Genomic DNA, 20,218 nt, shown 5'->3' with positions numbered 1-20,218 from the left:
AGACTCACACCCCACACGCTCCATACCTTCTATAGATCACACCCCACACACTCCATACCTTCTATAGACTCACACCCCACACACTCTATACCTTCTGTAGACTCACACCCCACACGCTCCATACCTTCTATAGATCACACCCCACACGCTCCATACCTTCTATAGACTCACACCCCACACACTCTATACCTTCTGTAGATCACACCCCACACGCTCCATACCTTCTATAGATCACACCCCACACGCTCCATACCTTCTATAGACTCACACCCCACACACTCCATACCTTCTGTAGACTCACACCCCACACGCTCCATACCTTCTATAGATCACACCCCACACACTCCATACCTTCTATAGACTCACACCCCACACGCTCCATACCTTCTATAGACTCACACCCCACACACTCCATACCTTCTGTAGACTCACACCCCACACGCTCCATACCTTCTATAGATCACACCCCACACACTCCATACCTTCTGTAGACTCACACCACACACGCTCCATACCTTCTATAGATCACACCCCACACACTCCATACCTTCTATAGACTCACACCCCACACACTCCATACCTTCTATAGACTCACACCCCACACACTCCATACCTTCTATAGACTCACACCCCACACACTCCATACCTTCTGTAGACTCACACCCCACACGCTCCATACTTTCTATAGACTCACACCTCATACACTCCATACCTTCTATAGACTCACACCCCACACACTCCATACCTTCTATAGATCACACCCCACACGCTCCATACCTTTTATAGACTCACACCCCACACACTCCATACCTTCTATAGACTCACACCCCACACGCTCCATACCTTCTATAGACTCACACCCACACGCTCCATACCTTCTATAGATCACACCCCACACTCTCCATACCTTCTATAGATCACACCCCACATGCTCCATACCTTCTGTAGACTCACACCCCACACACTCTATACCTTCTGTAGACTCACACCCCACACGCTCCATACCTTCTATAGATCACACTCCACACGCTCCACACCTTCTATAGACTCACACCCCACACACTCCATACCTTCTGTAGACTCACACCTCACACACTCCATACCTTCTATAGACTCACACCCCACACATTCCATACCTTCTGTAGACTCACACCCCACATACATGGTCCATACCCTCTATAGATGCTCATCCCACAACTAGCAATAGGAAACTAACCAGACATTTCCTAAAAACATATCAGAGTAAACAAATAAACCAAGAAGAAAATGAAACGCAGAAGCAGGAGTTTCTATGTATTTTTGGCTCACTGTTGAACAGACAGTTGTATTTTCCGTCTGACCATCAATAACTATATGTTAACAATGTGCTTTCTACTGCCAAAATTTACTTGAGTGCATAAGCTTGCATAAGTCTGAAGCAGAAAGTGCTATTTATTTAAATTTGTGTTTTATCAAATTTACTAAGGCACCAAAACACTCTTTTGGGAAAATAAGCATGCAACAAACACCGTTTATGGCTATGTCCACTGCAGAGAGATGGGAGCTAATATTGTACAGTATTCTATTTTACAGGAGGTTAAGATTACATCACAAGGAAGGTATCTTGTTTTCTTAGGGCATATAATGGCTGTCTGGCCTTTAGATGGCTTGAGTACTTTGCCCCTACTGTAACTTGGCAGTAGAGTGACTAATAAAAGCAAGATATCATAAAAAGGAGCAAACAAAAATGTTGAGAGGCAGTGGAATATAAAACTTGGTGGCATATTTTTAATTTGACTCTAACAAAATACAAAGTAGCTTTACAATTAACCCACAATACTTTAAAACATCTTTCAAAAATGCTCTTAATAGTATACACTTTAAGCTATGAATTAAAATTATTTATATTTGATAAAATTCTGAAGCAGAACATAAAAACTAAGCAACTTATGTAGTTTGTTATGCTTAGAAAGTCAAGGGCGTCTTTAAGAAGTTAGGTTCTAGTCAATGTTTTGCTACGGAAGCCCAGCTTCTTCTTAATCACTTGTTTCCTGGGTACAAAGGTTAAAACAAAGTGAGCTGCAGTCATCTGACACAGGCTGCTCTAAAGGTGTAGAACCAGAATAAATCTGAGTACCCCTGTCTGATACAGAAAGGAGAAAGAGAAGGTAAGATCTTATATGCTTAAGGTCTAGTTGGTGTTGGTGGGTTTTTTTTTTAAATTAAGCTTGTTTAGTTTGTAGAACAATCCTTTCTTTTAGTGACTACAGAGCAGAAAACATAATCATATTTTCACGCTGCTGTAGAAATAACATAAACATACGAAATGGTCTGCAGCTCTTTACAAATGAAGTTATAATGGAATACAAAAGTTTTCATTTAGTTAATCAAAATTTTAGGAACTTAAAGAAATGTTAACTGGAGAAGTCTGAAGTAATTTTAACCTTCAAAAAATTTTATAAGGATAAGATTAAAAGACTCATCAGTTGGAACTGTTGAAGTTGGGTGGTAACTATTACTATTACTAAAGTTTTCAAGAACAATTTCTAATATAAGTTTATTATTTAAGCTTTAAAATTTAAAAATCACAAGTAGTTAAGTAAATAAACAACAATAACTGCCAAGTACTAACATCTCACTTCAAATGTATTATATTATGGCATAAATATCTAAAGTACTGGAGAACAAAATTAGTTCTGGAATTTAACAAAACCAAAATAAATACAGCATATTTTTATCTCACTGCACTTACTAAGTCATATAAAAATAACCAAAATTCCTAAGCTTGTACTGGAAACTTCACTGAAGAGAACATGATTCCTATATTTGCATCATTCTTTTTTTGTACAAATTTAGTTTTTCTGTGTAAAGGGCTCTTAAATCAATAAAGCAGCTAATGAAAACTGATGTATTTTTCCTGATTTTAATAAATCTTTTTAAAACCAAAAATCATTTCAAAATGGCTTTCAAGTTGAGAAAACCTCAAAAGAAATGCCCTTACTTAAGTGTCTTTAAAAACAAAAACAAAACAAAACAAAAAAAATTGTCTTCTTTTAAAACCATCTTTCTGAAGAATATGTTTTTGTCTGGGGATTTATGTAACATCATAATGGTTAATATTCACTCTCTGCTGATGTTTCTCCAAGCAAAAAATACAAGCATATGTGAAAAGGCCTGTAGATGGTATGAGTTACATTGTTAAACATGGTAATGCTGCAGACATGGTGTGGGTTATATTGTTAACCATGGTAATGCTACAGACATGGTGTGGGTTACATTGCTAACCATGGTAATGCTGCAGACATAGTGTGGTTACACTGTTAACCATGGTAATGCTACAGACATGTGTGGGTTACATTGTTAACCATGGTAATGCTGCAGACATGTGTGGTTACATTGTTAACCATGGTAATGCTGCAGACATAGTGTGGTTACATTGTTAACCATGGTAATGCTGCAGACATAGTGTGGTTACATTGTTAACCATGGTAATGCTACAGACATGTGTGGGTTACATTGTTAACCATGGTAATGCTGCAGACATGTGTGGTTACATTGTTAAACATGGTAATGCTACAGACATGGTGTGGGTTACATTGTTAAACATGATAATGCTACAGACATGGTGTGGGTTACATTGTTAAACAAGATAATGCTACAGACATGGTGTGGGTTACATTGTTAAACATGGTAATGCTTAGAGACATGGTGTGGGTTACATTGTTAAACATGGTAATGCTGCAGACATGGTGTGGGTTACATTGTTAAACATGGTAATGCTACAGACATGGTGTGGGTTACATGGTTAAACATGGTAATGCTGCAGACTATATGCTGCTTTTAATTCTAGAATTCATCAAGAAGAAAACCTTTCCAACGTCACAACTTTCTTTTAGCACACTACAGAAAACAATTACTACATGATAAGCATAATATAATCCTCCAGCTCCTTCTCCCTACTGGTTCACAGCCCTATCTTGACTCTACTTTATTCCTCATATGTGTTTTGAGTCAGGGTCTTGGTTGTCCTGGAATGCATATGAGGAGGGTGACCTCACACACAGAGATCCTCCTGCCTCTGCCTCCCGAATGCATGTGCCACCACATCAGTTGCTTCTGTTCCTCACCAACTCTTCACTTCTATCAGTTAACAAAATGTGCCCTGTTTGTTTTTTCTAGCCATTCTTACCCCAGGACTGTTACTTGCCCCTCATCACTCTGTCTGCACACCACTGGGGACATCAGTAATAAGTTTACCGTACCAGTGAGCAGTGCAAGCCATCAAAAAGGCTATACAACCATTCCTGGAGACTATTAGCAGGTAAGCTAGCTTTCATGAATGACAGAGGCATCTCCCTTTTAAAGCCAATGGTGTGGAGTAAATTGTAACTTGATCTCATTTCTGGTTCTAAAAAGGTATTACAATTTATATGATATAAAATGTATATTGTATAAAATCCAGGAAGTGAAGTCACTTTTTCTAGCAAACTTGACTATGAAAATATAATAAGAAGGAGAATAAAACTAAACACAGCATTGACAGCTAAACAGATCATTGAAATCAATGATCACGGAAATCACTGAAATGATTCAGTCCAGCACTGAAAAATAAGAAATTCTTATCACATATGACCAAACAAACATCAGTAACTTGAAAATAATCCTTTTGCTCTACTTGGCTTTTCTACTTCTTGCTTGGATGCAATAATCTCTTTAAAAATCTTAAGACTTATAACAAATGCTTTAAGGTATAAAAGACTAAATTTTATAAGACTCCTAAAGATGACAGGAAATAATTATATCCTTTCAAACATATTTGTCTGTAAAAATATAACTACTAAGAATATTACTTTTCAATAAAGGGTAATTTCTACTTTGAGCAACATACAGAATATACCTATTAACTTTCACCTATATTCAAAACCTGACAAAATAAATGTTAAAGGTAAAGAGAAGTATAAACTAACAAGAACAGAGAAAACAGACTAGGAATTAACAGTAATAAAATTTAGAAGTCTGAAAGTTAATACTTAAACGGTAACTGCAAAAGCAATTTTTTCACATGCTAACAATGAAAAAGCAGAAAATCCAATTGATTTCTATTACAGGAATTTAAACTGGTCCAGAAATTACCATTATGAGGTATTCTGGAGGCAGAGGTATGAAGTCCTCCATCCCCTACCCTCACAGATGACACTGAGGAGCCAGATGCTGGGGTGAAAACCTGCTAGCTCAGAGAGGCAGAGGAAGCACCCAGCTGACCTCCCTACTCAGCTCAAGTCCCTATGGAAAAGGCGCAAAAGGCTCATGAGCTCAGCTGACAGCCCAGGAGGAAAAGGACAAGCCACAGGCCAAGCAGCTGAAAAGATGGAGCTAAAAGCACCTTGTACTTCTACACGATACATTAAATTCTTTCAACTCAAAGTCCCTTCTATTCTTTAATCCTCTCAGCTTGTTTCTTACTCTGCCTCTTGATGTAGGGCTAACTTTCAAAATTCCTGAGTACAGAAAGCTCTTGGGTTAAAGGTGTGTGTTAGGGCTCAACCACACCAAAAAAGATACAGGTTTTTACAGTTCACAATCTCAGGGATCACAGTGAGATCAAATATCCTATAACATTTTCCTCTTTTTGCCTAAATAAAATACTTTTCCCTAAAACATCAATAAACTAGGTAATAACTGCTTTTAAAAAAAAGGATTCATAATTCCTAGTCCATTAGTATTTGGCAATCTTGGGAGAAAGTATTCTACAATCTATCCTATCTTGGTGAGTCCAAAGTTCTGTACCTAAATCACTTTGTATCAAAACTTGCATTATGAATTAAAAACCATCTTTAGACCTAAAACATTTTCTTAAATCCCAAACAATTAAGTTTAATTGTAAGACTACAACTATTTAGTCTTCAACCCCATCAGAGACCCAAGAAGGATAAATATTATCTGAATAAACAAAGGCAAGCAGCTTCCAAAACTATAAAAAAGACAGATATTGATGGCTGCCTGGACAGTCAATCAAGATATCTCCATAATGTTGGAGCATCATCTTCTGCCTTCTGGCTCAGAATATCTGACAGATTTTTAATATATTTTATTAATTTATTCATATTACATCTAAACTGTTATCCCATCCCTTGTATCCTCCCATTCCTCCCTCCCTCCCATTTTCCCCTTACTTCCTTCCCCTAAGACTGTGACTGAGGGGGACCTCCTCCCCCTGTGTATGCTCATAGGGTATCAAGTGTCTTCTTGGTAGCCTGCTGTCCTTCTTCTGAGTGCCACCAGACCTCCCCATCCAGGGGACGTGGTCAAATATGGGGCACCAGAGTTCGTGTGAAAGTCAGACTCCACTCTCCACTCAACAGATTTTTATTGAAGCAGGTATAAAGAAGGGACTTGCCTCCCCTGTCCTTGCAAAGCTCAGCAGTTGACTTTTCTGCATCCAGTTTATTCATTACTCTGTCTGCTGTGGAAGCAAGGGTGATTCTTGACCAGTGGCTCGCTTGTCACAAATGAAGCCATCTCCTAAAGGAGCATTTTTTGATGTTCATCATTGTCTTCAAAGTCAAAAGAGGGTGCTGCCAGGAGTTGACAAGTCTCATTGTCAAATAATTCTCAAATTAATAAAATATGTTTAAATGCCATATTTTACATATTTCTGAGGTTCTTGAAGACCATCTGTCTATCTGCAGTATATCTGAACCACTAGTTTCTAGCTATATATTGATTAAAGGTGTGTGTTAGGACTCACACAAGAGTCCTAGGTCAAACAAGAGACGGGTTTTTGCAGTTTACAATCTTAAGGATCACACTGGGATCAAGTTATAGCTGACACACCAAATATTAGTATTAAATAACCTTTTTACTACTCAGTTGTTCTTAGAATGATGGCTACAAAGCCTTGTATGTATAGGAATCAATTTAGGAAAGTTATTTTGTGGAATCCAATTAGCCTGAAAGCTAATGACATTTGAGAATTCTCCCCAAAGTCCAGCAAGTTCATTCGTCAGGAATGTCTAAAGTCAGTAATGTGTACACAAATACAGTTCCCTGCTAGCTGCTCTGTTCCCCACTTTACCACTTGACCTCCAAGCAAAATATTAACAGATTCAGATTTTTAATAAAGCTCCCCTAAGCTGGAAAGTTAAATTCATGAACATAAAATATATTTATAAAAAAATAGAAGATAACAGAATAGCACAAAGGGAGGGAAAAGGAAAGGGAGGGAAGGAGAGAGGGAGGGAGAGCAGTATGAAGAGGAAACGCACCCATGCGGCAAGGTCTGTGCTTTAGAATCTAAAGGATGCAGTAAAAACGAACTTTACACATAAAGTTGAGATTGTCTCCAAAAAGCAGAGTAAAACCAAAAAGATAAACAGAAAATAAAGATTTGAAAAAAGAAAGTTATTCCAGATGGTCTAATGCTCAATTTAGGCAGTTCTAGAAACAGTATTATCAATCAATGGAATAAGTCAGAAATTAATTTTCTCAGCACTGAGTGATATATCTTCCAGGTTGAAAGGGACAAGAAAGGTACCCAGTTGGTCTGAGGAAAGCAAACTTTAAGAGGTACAGGATCATGAAACTGAAAGTACTGACTTTAGGTGTTTTGAGGATTAGGAGAGACAAGTTAAACAGGATGACAGAGAAAGAAAACACAGTTACTACAACTTAAAAACAGTAGGAAAATGGCTATTGGCATTTTGAGGAAAAATTATTTCCTACTTAGAATTCAGTTTCTAGCCAAAATCTCTCAAAGTTAAAAACAACAAAGGTCCTCCCCATGGTCCTTCTTGGAAGTTATGTAGCCCCCCAAAAACCCAAAACAATAAAACAAGACAAGGAAGTCTAGCAAGCCAGAATCTGTAGCAATGACTACAGACCTCGTACATGAAAAGCAGAAGAGAGCAGCTGGGAAACATCCTGCGCTGCTCAGCATCTCTAAGCACAGAACAGGCTCAGGGAGGCTTCCCATGCAGCTGACACTGAGGCCACACTTGCTATGCACCGACTACTGAGGAATCTGCGATGGGAGCACGTGGGAATAAATCCATGACAAAGAAAAATATGGAAAACTAAACACATGGATGAAAAACCAAGCTCAGTTTATCATACTAAAGTCTAAAATGGAAAAGGTAATCATGCTACTACATGGTTCAGAAAACAATAATTTAATGTGATCATGGTATTATAAGCCTTCAATATTCATCTAGTAAAGACTATTGCATATATATTAGAAAGTGAATTCTCAATATTAGAGATTATCATAGAGAATACTTGAAAGAAAACTAGTGATTTTCATCTTCCACTACTACAATTCAATCAGTGATATTAATGACACCGAAATTTGAAATATCAAGAAGCATCAATTTAAATATATACTTACATATGCACATAATACTAAGATTACATTCCTATGGAATTTCCAGCACATATAAGCTGAAAATTTTTAACAATTTAAATTGTTTGTCTTCCCCCTCATTAGATCTGAAGCTAGTAAAACAGCCTAGAAAAATACCGAGTCTCAGTGTCCACAGGGCTGTTTAGTTTAAGGTTAGTATACAGTACAATGAAAGACAATGCAATTGCTTCATATTTTATGTATATGTTAGAGGGAAGAAGGAAATCAGTATGTCCTCAACCACTACAGTTCTGGTATCCCTTAAGATGAAATGTTCTCTTTTCCCTTAGGCCTCCGACATGAGAGTCACACCCTTCACAACCTTGCTCTGGCCCTTCTCCATGCTACTACTATCTGACCAAAGCCAGCCTTCTCAAGCAGTAAGTTTTCACAAAGAGTAAAAAAATTCTCAAACATAGACTGTATACAAATCTAGCAAAATACAGAAAAGCAAAAGACTGGCAAAAGAAAAATATGCATGATTGACAAACTGTTAAAAATTAACTCTGGCCGCGCATGGTGGGGCACGCCTTTAATCTCAGTACTTGAAGGCAGAGGTAGGCGGATCACTGTGAGTTTGAGGCCAGCCTGATCTACAAAGCAAGTTCAGGACAGCCAAGAGAACACAGAGAGACCTTGTCTCAAAAAAACAAAAACAAAGGGGTTGGAGAGATGGTTCAGTGGTTAAGAGCATTGCCTGTTCTTCCAAAGGATCCGGGTTCAAGTCCCAGCACCCACATGGCAGCTCACAACCGTCTATAACTCCAAGATCTGACACCCTCACACCAATGCACATAAATTAAATTTAAAAAATTAAAAAACAAATGAACAAACAAAAACAAGAGGCTAGAGAGATGGCTCAGAGGTTAAGAGCACTGCTTGCTTTTCCAAAGGTCCTGAGTTCAATTCCCAGCAACCACATGGTGGCTCACAACCATCTATAATGAGATCTGGTGCCCTCTTCTGGCTTTCAGGCCAGAACACTGTACACATAATAAATAATAAATAAATAATAAATCTTTTTTAAAAACACTGTATATATAATAAATAATAAATCTTTTTAAAAGCACACAATTAACTCTTGTGAGCCAGTGAGATGTCTGTGCAGCTAATGGTGCTTGCCACCAACCTATTAACCTGAATTCCATCTCTAGGATCCACTATGAAAAGAACTGACTGCCTCCACATGTACCATGGAAACACACACACACACACACACACACACACACACACACACGCACGCACACACACATTCACGCACAAATAAAATTTAAAATAACAGCAGGTTACCAAGAAGAGACTTGATACCCTATGAACATATACAGGGGGAGGTAATCCCCCCTCAGGAACAGTCATAGGGAAGGGGAATAAGGGGAAAATGGGAGGGAGGGAAGAATGGGAGGATACAAGGGATGGGATAACCATTGAGATGTAACAAGAATAAATTAATAAAGGAGAAAAATAAAATAAAATAAAATAAAAATTACTTACTTATCTATGTATTCTAAAACTCTGTAGCCTCTGACCAAAAGCCTAATTTGACAAATGCATTCTTTGTTTTATGAAGTGAATTCTTTTTAAAAGCTGACCAAATGGGACTAAACAGCAGTTACGAGCACTTTCTGTTCCTGCAGAGAGCCCAGGTACAGTTCGCAGAACCCACATGTTGGCTCATAAGTACCTGAGACTCCAGATCCAGAGACCTGAAGCCCTTTTCTGGTATCCTCAGATACCAAGCAGATCCATGATGCACATACTCACATGCAGGAACTCACACACACATATAAAAAAAATTTTTAAGTAAAAGCTGAATAGAATAGAACTCTGAAACTTTTTACTATAAAATCAGAGATTGGTTTCAAGGCAAAAAAAAAAAAAATTTCAGTTCAAAACACAGGATGGGGCAAGAAAGCTGGCGCAAGCACAAGGGCCTGAGTTATACACAGCATTGACCGCCTCCTTCTCCATGCATATATAAAGCACATACTGCACATATACAAAACAATACTAATGCAAATAAACAGAATTTAGGCAAGGATAAACCTCAGAAAGAGACAAAGAGAAACCTTTGTCTAATGCCCTGGATTCTGTCCTCATTCTGCCAAAAGGAATTTTTTAAGCAAGCAACCCAGTTGTGTTAACATATCTTTGTAGTCAGCATGTGGCTGAGTGAGGCTGGGTGGTCCAGAGTTGGCCAGCTCAGGTGACATGCAGTGCATGCAGGTCTCAACTGAGACCCTACTGCAAATAAACACCAACATCAACACAATGACCATCAACACAAACAAACACCCATCATGTCACTCAATAAAAACCATAAAATGAAGCCAGGCCTGATGGTGCACGACTTTAAGCTCAGCAGAGGCTAGCAAATCAATGTGAGTTCGAGGCCAGCCTGGTCTACAAAGTGAGTCCAGGACAGCCAGGGTGACACAGAGAGACCTTGTCTTGAAAACCCAAACCAAACCAACCAAACAAACAAAAAACAACCATAAAATGTAAGAAACTTTTTAAAATGCACTGACCTAACTGACCACCACGTGGCTGTAAGATTATTTCAACTGCAAAGCCAGTAAAAAACTATTTCTTCAAATGTATACGCATATGGAAATCACTTCTTGTACTATAGCTCATTAACAATCATAATTTGATTTGATGTCATTGTTTTGAGACAACTATGTAAACCAGGCTATTCTTGAACTTTGAGAAATCCATCTGCCTCTCCCTAATTTGAAACCACAGCCAGCATGGCTCTGCGTTTGAAAGAGAGCAGCCAGGTGGTGCTGACAGGCACCTTTAATCCCGGCAGGCAGGAGGCAGAGACAGGTGGATCTTGGTCTACAGAGGGAGCCCCAGGACAACCAGGGCTGTGCAGAGATACCCTGTCTTGAAAAGATGTTGCCCCCGTCTCCCCAAAAACCCAGCCAACCAAAAACAAAACCAATTATTTACTTTTAAAATACCAAAGTTTTGAGCTGTTAAACCAACAGAGATTGCTGGCTATTGGTTTGAATTTTTAAATATTCCTAGGAATGCAATGGTATGTCCAGAAACTTCAAAATACTTATTTTAAAACAACTCTCACATATATATCTATCTTGTATGCTGAAACATCGAGTAAGGTCTTAGTTTGTTTTGTTTGGCTTAGGTTTTGTTGTTTTAAGAAAACATTTCACTGTGTAGCCAATGTTGTCCTTGAACTTGTTAGCCTCCTGCATCGGCCTACCCAAGTGCTGGGATCACAAAGCATTTGACAACATTCTTCATCAGTCAACAGGATTATTATTTACCTTGTATTCCTATAAGAGAAATATAGCAATATTCCTTCTGCAATGCTTGTATAGTAACAGGTGGAAGATATCTGTGGAAGAAAGTACTCTGCTTGAGTGCTTGTATCAGCATTTCCTAATCTTTAGAATTTCATCTGCATAGAGAACCATGTTTGCAGGGCTGAGAGGTGGCTCAGAGGTTAAGAGCACTGTCTGCTCTTCCAGGGGTGCTGAGTTCAAGTCCCAGCAACCACATGGTGGCTCACAAGATCTGTAACTGCAGGTTCCGGGATCAAACACTCTCTTCTGACATCCACAGGCACTGTACACATATGGTACACAGACAGGACTACAGACAAGACACCCACACACATGAAATAAAAGTGAATAACCCTGTCCTTTAAAAAAGAAACATGTTTGCAGCCAGGGCTGTGGCTCATGCTTGTAATTCCAGCACTTGGCAGGCAGGGGCAGGAGGATCTTCAGCACAGCCAGGGCTATTACAGAGAAACCTTGTCTCAGAGAAAGAAAGAAAGAAAGAAAGAAAGAAAGAAAGAAAGAAAGAAAGAAAGATGTTTGCTCTTCCTTTTTCACATTAAAGAATAACCTTTTTCCAGAATGAATTTTATCCAATATCTCATCTTGGATATGTAATTTTGATCTCTTATGTTAGATTTTTCCTGATTAAAGAATTTCCATTTTTCTTTGTTTTCCAGGAAGTCAAATGTAATTTCAGCAGAAGGAATCATGCTTCGATTCCGGAGGGTATCAGTAACAACGTGACCATCCTTGATCTTAGTTATAACGAAATCACTCTGAATGCTTCCGACATCAGGGAACTACAGAAGCATCCTCTGCTCACTGAGCTCTACCTGATGAGGAATAACATCACTGTGCTATATAACAGTAGCTTCAGTAAGCTCTTCAGCCTAGAAATTTTAAATATCTGTGGAAATTCTATTAGTGTAATTCAACAGGGCTCATTTGTTGGCTTAAATGAACTAAAACAGCTGTATCTTTGCCAAAACAAGATATTACAACTGAACCCTGATATATTTGCGCCTCTAAACAACTTGAAACTTCTGAATCTGCAAGGCAATTTGATGCACCACATTGATGCACCACAGCTATTGCATCTGGAATTACTAACTCTGGACGGAAATCCATGGAACTGTACCTGTCGTCTAGCTGAGCTGCAGAACTGGCTGAACACGTCTAATGTGACATTAGGTAAGCTACCCATCTCCAAGTAAAGCAAGAAGAGAATGTGTCTGAGCTCTGATGGCCTATGTCATAGTAGAACAGATATAAAGCAAACGGCTGGGCTGGTGTGTTGTTCAATGGCACATACAGGCTTTGAACACAAACCAAAATCAAACCAAAACAAACACACACACCCAAAACCACCAGCAAGAATCTTCGGAATAGACATGTTTTCACTCCACCTGGTAGGAGCATGGTAATTTAAAGATTGACATATGCAAGATGATAATATTAAACATGTGGAATCATTACATAATATTAATTTTACATGTTGGGTATGGCAGTGCATACCTTTAATTCCAGAACTTGGGAGGCAGAGGCAGAAAGAACTCTGTGAGTTCCCGATCAGCCAGGTTACAGTGAGATCTACTTTTAAATGTTCAAATACTTCTTACATACTCTTTAGGGTACTGTTATCACAAAATACACAAGAGGTGCCTTAGTTTTGGTTGGTTGGTCGTTTTACAGCACTGGGGATTGAACCCAAGGTGTTGCGTTATTTTGTTAACTGCACATCAAGTTCTGCTTGGGAACCAGATTGTAACAATAATAATATTAATCATAAAACTTTCCAGCATAAAAGCTAATCAATAAACACATACTGCACTCAACCTGTATAAAAGGAATAATCATCAACACTAATGTTGACAGGCAAATACATCAAGAGTTCCTTTCTTACAATGAAAATTTTTGGTTCATTTATTTTATATAATGTGTGTAATTGTTTTGCCTGCATGTATGTATGTGCACCATGTGTGTACCTAGTACCTGTGGAATTCAGAAGAGGGCACTGGATCCCCCAGAACTAGAGTTAAGGGATGGTCAGGAGCCACTATGTGGAAGCCAAAAACTCAACACAATTCTCTGCAAGAGTAGCAACTGCTTTTTACCACTGAACCATGTTTCCAGCCCTTCTAATTGTGTCTCTAATGAGACAGACTTATCAAAACTCCTAAATCAGCACTGTGTTATGAACTACTTCTATTATCTATAATACATTTTATTTCTTTACCAGAAAATGAGAACATCACCACGTGCAGCTCCCCAGATGACCTAAAGCACTACAGCATCAAGTCAGCACCTTTTCCAGCTGACTGCCAGTCTGAACTTATTTCCACTGTAACTGAACATCTTTATATTGATTTTCAGTCCATCAGGAATTCAACTTCAAACAACTTAACACGGAACTCAGGTAATATACTGGATTTGAATATTACTGTTGCTGAAGGTGTCAAGTTCTAAAAACAGTTCTTTTCCTCTTTCACTATTTTGAGTTTCTGTGAACAATGTAAAAGAACAATTCTTCATCTCAGCCAGGATCTACAAAATACGGAGAATACCACCAGGCTCACTAGCTATCACGCACACGACACTGTTAATTAGATAACTATTTTATGAGACAGGACACCACACTTTACCTGGTTTTACTATGGACTGCTGCATATGCTGCACACTTAATTCTAAATACAAAACTCATGTATGCATCAGAAATGCCACACGCATGGAGTCTGAGGCCAATTTTATACAGTACTTTTGGGGCACCTGTGGTTTTACTGTGACCTGTCTATTGAGGCCTTCCAGGAAATTTCCACTTGTGAAATCATGTTAACACTCAAAAAGTTAGCTACAAACATTTTTAGTTAAGAGTTGATCAATCTTTAGTCATTTTGGAAAATGATGTTCCTTGGCTACATTTTTCTTTAGTGTACTAGTAATTTTTATTCACTGAAAATGGTGAAGTATGTTCTTTTTTTTTTTTAATACTGCTTGCTTGACTTTTGTCAACTTAACAAGCCTCTCTTTTCTTTTAAGAACATGAGCCTCCTGGCAAGAGCTGGGCTTTCCTCGTCGGTGTTGTCATCACTGTCATGCTAACGTCACTACTCATCTTCATTGCTATCAAGTGCCCAATATGGTACAACGTTCTGTTAAGTTACAACCATCACCGCCTGGAAGAGCACGAAGCAGAAACCTATGAAAATGGCCTTACAAGAAACCCAAGTTCTCTTTCACAGATAACAGACACGAACTCTGAAGACACCACAGTCATATTTGAACAGCTGCATTCATTTGTGGCAGATGACGATGGGTTTATTGAAGACAGATATATAGATATCAATGAGGTTCATGAAGAAAAATAATTTTACTGTGTTGAAATTTTTTAAAATATCAGTCTGTTTATAGCTTAGACAAAAAGATTTTTGACACACAAAACTATAAACAGCACACCTTCGTGTATAGACATCACACAAGTGTTTTCCTATTGCATGGCACAAGCAAGTCCAAATGCAGTAACTCATACCCTGGTTAGTTAAAAGCGCAGTAATTTATCCACACTCCCAGCATTTATTAGTGTCAGCCGTGCTCAGTAAACCACAGGCTGGCAACAAACAAGGCCTAAGAACAACTACTTACCAACTAAAATGAACACATTCTGATATTAGCAAATATATGTGCTGCAATGTATTAAATTATACTAAAATTTTCATCAATAAAGAAATATAGCTGCTTGGGTTGGAGAGATGGCTCAGTGGTTAAGAGTGCCACCTGTTCTTCCAAAGGTCCTGAGTTCAATTCCCAGCAACCACATGGTAGTTCACAACCATCTATAATGTGATCTAGTGCCCTCTTCTGGTATGCAGGTGTACATGAAGGCAGAGCACTGTATACATAATAATATATAAATCTTTAAAAAATTAATTAAAAAAAAGAAATATAGCTAGGTGGTGGTGGCAGATGCCTTTAAACCCAGCACTTGGGAGGCAGAGGCAGGCGAATCACTGTGAGTTGGAGGCCAGCCTGGTCTACAAAGCGAGTCTAGGATAGCCAAGGCTACACAGAGAAACTGTGTCTTCAAAAACCAATTTAAAAAAAAAAAGAAAGAAAGAAATATAAATTTTAGGTTTATATCATCAAAGTGAGAACAGTGAGTCGGTCTTAGTTCAAAAATGAATTCACAGAATTGGGAGAATATTTTCTAATGCTTCCTGAACTTAAAAAATTCCTCAAAAATTAGTAGCAATATAAAACACAGGTATGATGACTAGGAATAATCCCTATTAATCACTACTAATTTTGACAGTGATTGTCCGGAAAGGTTGCACATACAATTGCCATATTTAATATTACAGTAGCTTCTAAGCTGGGCATCATAACTACTTATGAATTTTCTATTAAAATACATATTTCTGTATCTCTTTTGAGAGATTACCTTTCAAATCATTCTGATCTAGAGCTGAGGAATATTTAGATAATCCATACACATCTGTCTGTCTGTGTTTCAATAAATAGAGCAATGTTTCCCGAATTGTTTTCTGGAGCACTGATTCTCCACAATGACACTGACAAGCACTTACAGAAAAGAAGAAGGGACCTCACCACATCACTGCAGGGATCTGAGTCTAAGCAGGTGAGAGAAGCTCTTTTCTCCTTTACTCCTTACACAGATTTACTAAGCTCTAGTGTTCTCTGATAGCTGAGTTTTTGAAGATATCTGTATAGCATGTTCAGGACCTTAAGTCCCCCCCCCACACACACACCCTGTCTGTCTCTCTCTCTTCCTGTCTCACATATACATATAAAGAAATGTCAAAATTTACTTGGTAACCAAGCCCTTTCTTGGAAGTATACCTAATAGCTCACAGCACAGTAACAGATCAAAGGACACATTCTGGGAACAATAGCCCTAACACAGGAAGGGTCTATCTAAACTGAAATGTTTGACAGTTGCTTATAATGGCTTAGCCGCAAATATGATTTTTAACAACTTAACAGTTTAAAGAATGGAGTTAACAACAACAAAAAAAAAACCCCCAACAAAATCTGTTTTATTATTCTATATGTGGAAAACTGTTTTTAATCAGAATCTTTTAGAGACAAGGCTATCTGTAAAACACTGAACTACACTTATGGATGAAATAGTTTAACACGTTTTCTGTGATTTTCTTCATCTGCATACATGGAAAGGGACGAGTTGGCCAGAGCTGAAGATGAGCACAATTGGAGATGTGCTGACAGAGCTCAGTGATTGATACCTGAGAATACAATGCTCCGATGTTCCAATTTCTCTTTAATAAAGATATTCAAAGGAAGGTACATAAATAGCTCCTGCCTCACAAATATGTCTGTCAGATATACTGGGCCAGAAGACTGAAGATGATGCTCCAATGATACAGAGAGCGTTGGGTGGCTGTTCAGGCAGCAAACCGTCTCTGTCATCTTCACATCTGGGGAGGCACCTGCACTCCCTGTATACTCTGGTAATTAATGTTATTCCTTTTCGAGTCTCTGATGGGGTTGAAGACCAGATAGTTTAGTTTTACAATTAAGCTTAGTTGTTTAAGGGTTAAGATGATTTTAGGTCTAAATATATATTTAAGTTGATAGAGATGAGTAAGATATGATAGATATGATTTACATGCAGAATTTTAGACTCACCAAGGAAAGATGGTTTAAGCCTGCCAAATACAAACAGCCAAAAACACTATGAATGTAACATTTATATAATTCCTGATTGTTTCGTGGTTCTTGCTGTAGGTAGTTTATTGTATATATGTGTAATAATATAAATGTATATGTAAAAATAAAAAATATTTAACAATAAAAAGTGAAAAATTAAATGGTAATTTTAGTTTCAAAAGAAAAAAAGGTACATGACCTTTAATCCCAGCACTCAGGAGGCAGAGGCAGTTGGATGGCTGTGAGTTTGGGGCCAGCCTGGTCTACAAAGCGAGTCCAGGACAGCCAGGGCTATAAAAGAAATCCTGTCTCGAACCACCCCCCGCAAAAAGGTACATGATGACTTCTTACAAAAAAGACTAAGAATATATGATCTTGTAATAATCTCGAAAATAATATATTTTGGAGTTACATAAAAAGCTCTCACAAGATAGCTCAGCAGTTAAGAGACCATGCACCAAAGCGTGACAACCCAAGCTCAATCCCCAGGCCCACATGGTAGGAGAAGATCAACTTCTTCTCTGACCTCCACATGTACACTATAGTGCATATATGCCAACACACACATGCATACATACAATAAATAAATAAAACATAAGTTCCAAAAAGTTTAAAGCTATGTAAATAGTACATTCAGTTGAAATGTCCATTGAGGAAAAATAAAATATATCCCTTGAACCAAAGGAATCAATCTGTGTTAACAATGCATATTTGCTCATGTTTATAGTAAACATAAAAGATATAAATCTTATGAATTATAAATTGTTTAAAATCTCAATTTAAAAACATTATTATGGTATTATTTTCTAAATAATCTATCATTCTGTTAATATATCATTTCCTGCTTAGAAGATCTAAAAATTAATCTTTGAGATACTATAAAATAAAATTATAAATAAAGATTACACCTGATCTCTTATAGTCCACAGTTCATTATTGAGTATTTAATAAATATCTGACTAAGTGAAGAGAAATAAATGAATATAATATTGTAACTAATATGCTTTTAAAGGACAGTTGATCTTGACCAATGCCATACTAGACGGATAACTCAACTAAAGTCATACAGCTAGTGTGTGAATGCTGCTGCAACCATGTGCTGAAGCTGTATCTGCCAGTGTTTGCTCCGTGGCTTTAAGGCAGGAAGGAAAAGGGAGAATAAGTAAGAGCTTGGTCCTCTTTATATAAGGAAGGGGCTGCCTTGGCAGACACCGTGCAGGAGGAGCTGCCGTGGGCAGGTGAGCGTCCTGGACACGGCCCACCGTTCTGCATGGCTGCCATGTGCCGTGGAGAAGCATGGCCCCAAGGGCCTCATCTCTAGGTTGTTTCTGGCGGCTGCTGCGCCTTCTCATGTTTGTCGCTGCTGTATTCCTCGTATGTCTGGCATGGTTGGGTGTAGGGAGACCCTCACTGCCTATGGTCTGGTGTGATTGTTTCCTGGGTGGCAGCCCACACATTTGGGTAGTATTCCTGCAGATCAATATGAAGATCAACTTTCATAAAATAATACTGTTTAGATGAATTGCTGATTTTACAGAATTCCTGATTTGATTTAAGTAGTTCTAAAATGTTAGCAGAAAATGATGTAGAAAATCTTGAGAACAATTTGAAGTTCAGAAAAGTACACTCTCAATAGTTGAACTGGGGACTTCCTGAGCTTAGCAAGCAAGAACAGCAGCTCTAATTAGCACTGGCCGCTGTGACTCTCTCACTGAACCTGGCCTGGTGATGATCAGTTCTTGTACCCATTTTTCCCTCAGTTTCCTGATATGATTTAATAAAAATTGTTAATGAGTAGATGTGCACCTTGATGAGGACTTAAATGGTTGATGTTTTTCATATAAAAGTTAGATTTGTGATTCTTTATAACTTTTAAAAATAATTGATTCTTTCACTTACCTGCAAATTACAGCCTGCCAGTAGAGAAAGACTGGCTGAAAAAAGTACCTTGCTTGTTTACACTTTGTCAATATATAACATGGTGCTTAGCTACAAATTTATGTGGGTTTTGAGAAATAATTTGTTTTTCCCATTTGTTTTTCACCCATAACACGTAAATCATTTTATTATGTGAGGGTACTGAGGAACATTTTTCTACATATAGTCATTGTAATCATTCACTTAAAATAGAATGTAAACACATTGTGATTTTTATACTGCTTGAAAGATTTTGCTAGGATATATAAGCTGTGGGATAAAGTATCAACTTGTTGGAACTTGCTTGTTGGAATCTGCTCCATCCACCCACTGTGCATGTGTGCATATGTGTATGTATATAAAATGGCTGCAGCTTCGCTCCATCCTTCCAGTGCATGAATGTATACGTCTGTACATGTATGTGTGAAGTTGTTAAAGCTAGTTGGAACTTTTCATTGGAGCTTGTCTTGCTTCATCCACTGTGTGTGTGTGTGTGTGTGCACATGTGTGTGTGTTTGTGTGTGTGTGTGCACGTGCGTGGGTGTGATTCCTGTGATTCTTTCCTTTTTTCCTCATCACTCACTGGCTGGCCCCTAAAGAGTTGAAAGACGGCAGAGAGCTCAGTCTTTTGCCAGTCACAAGCAGTACTGGTCTCCAGCTGCCAGGAGCCATCAGCTCTGCACTCTGCCAACTCTCCGCACCCCTCCTCAGTCTGCCCTGCTCTGCTGAAGCTGGTCTGCAGCACTGCCGGTGTTTCCATCTTCAGGAAGGCTCTAGGCGACAGCATTAGTGACGTGTGGGAAACAGATACGCTTCTGTGTCTAATCAACGAAGGAACTACATTTCACCATTATATTTCATCGTTATATTTACCTTCCTATTCTTTATCAGGTTATTTTATGTAAAAGTAACATGGGAGTGTCTTCGGTGTTAC

At 38.3% G+C, this 20,218-nt stretch overlaps 2 protein-coding genes across 5 annotated transcripts in view; one reads left to right on the top strand and one right to left on the bottom strand.

Annotated features, from left to right (window-relative positions):
* Positions 1–20,218, bottom strand: part of IFT74 (intraflagellar transport 74) — a 112,725-nt gene that overhangs the window by 49,592 nt on the left and 42,915 nt on the right. The window lies entirely within an intron of this gene.
* Positions 2,034–15,428, top strand: LRRC19 (leucine rich repeat containing 19). 3 transcript variants are annotated; one of them, XM_084795575.1, is made up of 7 exons: positions 2,034–2,147; positions 4,159–4,300; positions 8,462–8,529; positions 8,668–8,757; positions 12,363–12,876; positions 13,925–14,101; positions 14,722–15,428. In XM_084795575.1, exons 4-7 carry the CDS (start codon positions 8,677–8,679, stop codon positions 15,048–15,050), a joined length of 1,101 nt encoding a protein of 366 aa, XP_084651701.1. In that variant the 5' UTR covers positions 2,034–2,147; positions 4,159–4,300; positions 8,462–8,529; positions 8,668–8,676; the 3' UTR covers positions 15,051–15,428. The 3 variants fall into 3 exon arrangements, with proteins under 3 accessions (XP_084651701.1, XP_084651700.1, XP_084651702.1); XM_084795574.1 differs by lacking the exon at positions 8,462–8,529; XM_084795576.1 differs by lacking the exons at positions 4,159–4,300; positions 8,462–8,529.

Source organism: Acomys minous (genome assembly GCF_964271855.1).
Source record: "Acomys minous genome assembly, chromosome: 1".
Lineage (NCBI taxonomy): Eukaryota > Metazoa > Chordata > Mammalia > Rodentia > Muridae > Acomys > Acomys minous.
Note: the sequence above shows the minus strand (reverse complement) of the source record. Positions and strands in the feature narration are given on the sequence as shown.

Bases quoted from the DNA above. Each gene is read 5' to 3' on its own strand.
- LRRC19 (XM_084795576.1), top strand. From the start codon at position 8,677: ATGAGAGTCACACCCTTCACAACCTTGCTCTGGCCCTTCTCCATGCTA. The intron at 8,758-12,362 runs GTAAGTTTTCAC...TTTGTTTTCCAG, and splicing joins AAAGCCAGCCTTCTCAAGCA to GAAGTCAAATGTAATTTCAG. The intron at 12,877-13,924 runs GTAAGCTACCCA...TTTCTTTACCAG, and splicing joins CACGTCTAATGTGACATTAG to AAAATGAGAACATCACCACG.